At 40.1% G+C, this 3185-nt stretch overlaps 1 protein-coding gene across 1 annotated transcript in view; it reads right to left on the bottom strand.

The window, feature by feature from the left end:
- Window positions 1–3185, bottom strand: part of LOC107684619 (E3 ubiquitin-protein ligase TRIP12-like) — a 46995-nt gene that overhangs the window by 12359 nt on the left and 31451 nt on the right. The window contains 5 exon segments of the mRNA XM_016480917.1: window positions 239–413; window positions 632–732; window positions 838–1042; window positions 1212–1330; window positions 1560–1788. Of these exon segments, the coding sequence (XP_016336403.1) occupies window positions 239–413; window positions 632–732; window positions 838–1042; window positions 1212–1330; window positions 1560–1788 (829 nt within the window).

Raw genomic sequence — 3185 nt, 5'->3', positions numbered from 1 at the left:
GTGTTTTTTTTTTTTTTTTTTTTTTTTTTTTTTTTTTTTTTTAAAGAAATATCTACTTTTATTCAACAAGGACAAAACATTCATAATGTTACAAAAGATTCCCATTTCAAATTGATAAAAAAAATAATAAAAAAATCCTGAAAAATATACATTACAGTTTCCACAAAAATATTAAGCAGCACAAAACAGTTTTCAACATTGATGAGAAACATACACATAGAAAAACATGTTGCTTTACCTGTTGTTTGAAACAGAGTCCTTGGGTGGCACTCGTGCCAGACCACTGACCCCTGCAGTGCGTGAGGGCTCTGAGTTGGCACTGTTTGTCTGAGTCCCCAGCTTACCCCAGGTCTTGGGATTTAAACTGGCCAGGAAAGAGGACTTGGGGGACTGTGTGGTTGTTGGACTCTTAGCTGTGAAGGAGATGCACAGAGTAAGGTGATATTATAATGATGAGGTAAGTTCAAGTGTAACGAAGCATTCGCAATTCTTAAACAAAAGATGGCACTAAAAAGCAGCTGAACTCAAAGGCACTGAAAACTGTCTGAATGTCTTTGGCATTAAAAAGAACATCAAGTGTCCAAATACATTTGGCACCACTGTAATTCTCAACACGAGGAGTGCCATGTACCCTGATTATCCACTTTGTCATCGTCTCTGGGTGGGGAGTACTTTGGACGCCTTGGTCCTCTTTTAGGAAGGCGCTTTCTTTTGAGAACATCACTCAACCTACTAGAGAACAGAGGGGTCGGTTTTTAAACTTTAAATGGCAAGACATTAGTTACCAAGCCTGCAAACTCTCGATCAGTAACAGTGCGTGTGAGAGTGGCTCTATACCCCTGTGGACTGAGGTCCAGTGAGTCATCCATGCTGTGCTGGAAACTGGGCGAGCCTAAGTCGGGTGTGACATTAGAGGCAGCTGTAGTGGTTGCCGTGGTGATGGTGGTGTTGCAAAGACTAGCTGTGCCGCTGGTGCACGCTTTCGGAGGACTGATGAGGAACACCTCAGATTCAGATAGATTCTTTACCTGGTGCATTACACCTGAACAGAACAAGAGCAGTGTTGGGTGTAATGCATTAATGTAATCAAATATTTTTTTGCAGGTGATGACGTATTGTTGGAGACAACTTTTTGTTTTTCAGTAATCCTGCCACAGCTAGTCATTTGATTAGGTTTGGTGTGACGCTTATATAAAAACCAGATCCAGTACCTTCCCGCCTGAAATAAACACTGAAAACATCTGGAAGCTTCTGCATGAGGATCTCAGCCATCTGCAGAGAGCCGACTACAATCTTCAGGTCCTGACTGGACAGCATGGAAGCTATGTGGCTACAGACAAAATTCAAACATTTGCACATATTAGCTCAGAATTAGTCAACCTTGAAACCAAACAAGCATTCTTACAAGCTTTACATAAGCCACGTACCTTCACTTAAATGAACGAATGAAATGAACATGGAATTAACATCTTTATCCTTTGAAATCTTTACAAATTTTTATAAAGTAAACATAAGTTTTGTCCAGCCGTTCACACAGAGCTCTGCATTTACTGACTGACCTAGACACAGCATGGTTGCGCAGTACGTCTTTAAGCAGCTCTGCATCTGCGAAGTAGATGATCCGGAGGATGGCTCTAAGGCACTTGTGTCTGACGGCAGGCCCAGCTGAGGAGCTGTACACCTCATACAGAACCCCAAACAGAGTCTTTATGAAGCACTTGGCCAGCTCAGGGTCCTCTTTCATCAGCTGAGCTCGTGCGTCCTCTCGCCGCACCTCCAAGTGCCCTCCTGGGAAGGCAGACAGAGTTTTACTCCATTTATTGTTTTATAACATTTTATTCTCGCAAAATATACTGTATAATTTGGTAATGTGCCACATTTATAGAAGCAAAATTAGATTCCCTGTTCATTGATTTCATTGTGTTTGTTTCCCACTGGTCATAATTATTTGACAGTAGAGGCTGTCCAATACATCATAGCTGCCGATTAAATGGTGCAGATGGGTGCTTTGAGGACCTTTTTTTTCCTCAAGTCAGAATTATTTGACAGCAGAGGTCAACTGCTTTTACTAGATAAATTTCACCGATAGCTGCTTTGTGGAACTATTGGCTATTTGCAAAAAATAAAATAAAATCGCCGACAGTTTATGATGAAAGGTTCTACTTATCTACACTTGCAAGTCTTTTACGAACTTTAGCCTTGGAGTATTGCATGTTCGCCGACAAATTTAGAGGATAACAGCAGTTTGAATGTTAAGATTTACAAATTACAAAGTCAATGCTAGATTAGGGATGTAACGATTACCGGTCTGACGATAAACCGTGATAAAATACCCCACGGTTAGTATTACCGTTTCATATTTTAATTATCACTATAACCGTATTCGATTACCGCGATTTGAACAACTGAGGATAAATAAATACTGTACTGCACAGGGCTCCAGTGTGCAACCAAATGGGCTCATTTTGCGATAATTTTTTCTGCCGGTGCGACTAAATTTTGTGTGCGGTCGCACTGGCGCGACCACCGCATTGTTTAACTCATAAGCACTGCATTTCTGTTGCATGTGAGAAACATCAAATGGCAAACTATACTGAAAGCATAACGAAACCGCGTGACTCGTTTGAGCTGCGCAGCACTTCGAGTGTAGAGCCTGGTTTATACTCGCTGCATCAGGAGCGCGAAGCTGCCTGCAGCAAAAATGACACGAATATTGAGGAAACGTTGGATGGGTTTCATGCTAAAGTAAAGTAAAGTAAAAGACCGCTTCTTAAACCAAAGGTGAACATGTTGGTATTCTTGTGGGACAAAAAAATGCAAGCACTGTCACCGACAGCAAGTTAAGTTTTACTTTTCTTTTTGTTTTCATTTTGAAAAGCTTGTTATCTTAGCTGTTTACCTCACGTTATGCTATGGAGGCTCTCTTTTTTATTTATTTGATTCCTCTGTTTGCTAAACGTTCTGTAATTTATTAGTCGGTATATAATACAGCATGTGGTGTATGCCATGCCTCGTCTTATTCGTTTTTGTTAATAAACGTTTTGTAAGCTAGTTTGTCATTGTATCCTACTGTTTTATTGTTGTTGTGCTTTTTAATTAAGAATAACAATGAATCCATATTTTGTTTTAGTCTTAAAAAGTGAAAGGTGTGTAGATGTAAGCAAAACAGACAATTATCTTTTCTC

The sequence above is a fragment of the Sinocyclocheilus anshuiensis genome, unplaced genomic scaffold, assembly GCF_001515605.1.
Source record: "Sinocyclocheilus anshuiensis isolate Anshui unplaced genomic scaffold, SAMN03320099.WGS_v1.1 scaffold41, whole genome shotgun sequence".
Taxonomy (NCBI): domain Eukaryota; kingdom Metazoa; phylum Chordata; class Actinopteri; order Cypriniformes; family Cyprinidae; genus Sinocyclocheilus; species Sinocyclocheilus anshuiensis.
Note: the sequence above shows the minus strand (reverse complement) of the source record. Positions and strands in the feature narration are given on the sequence as shown.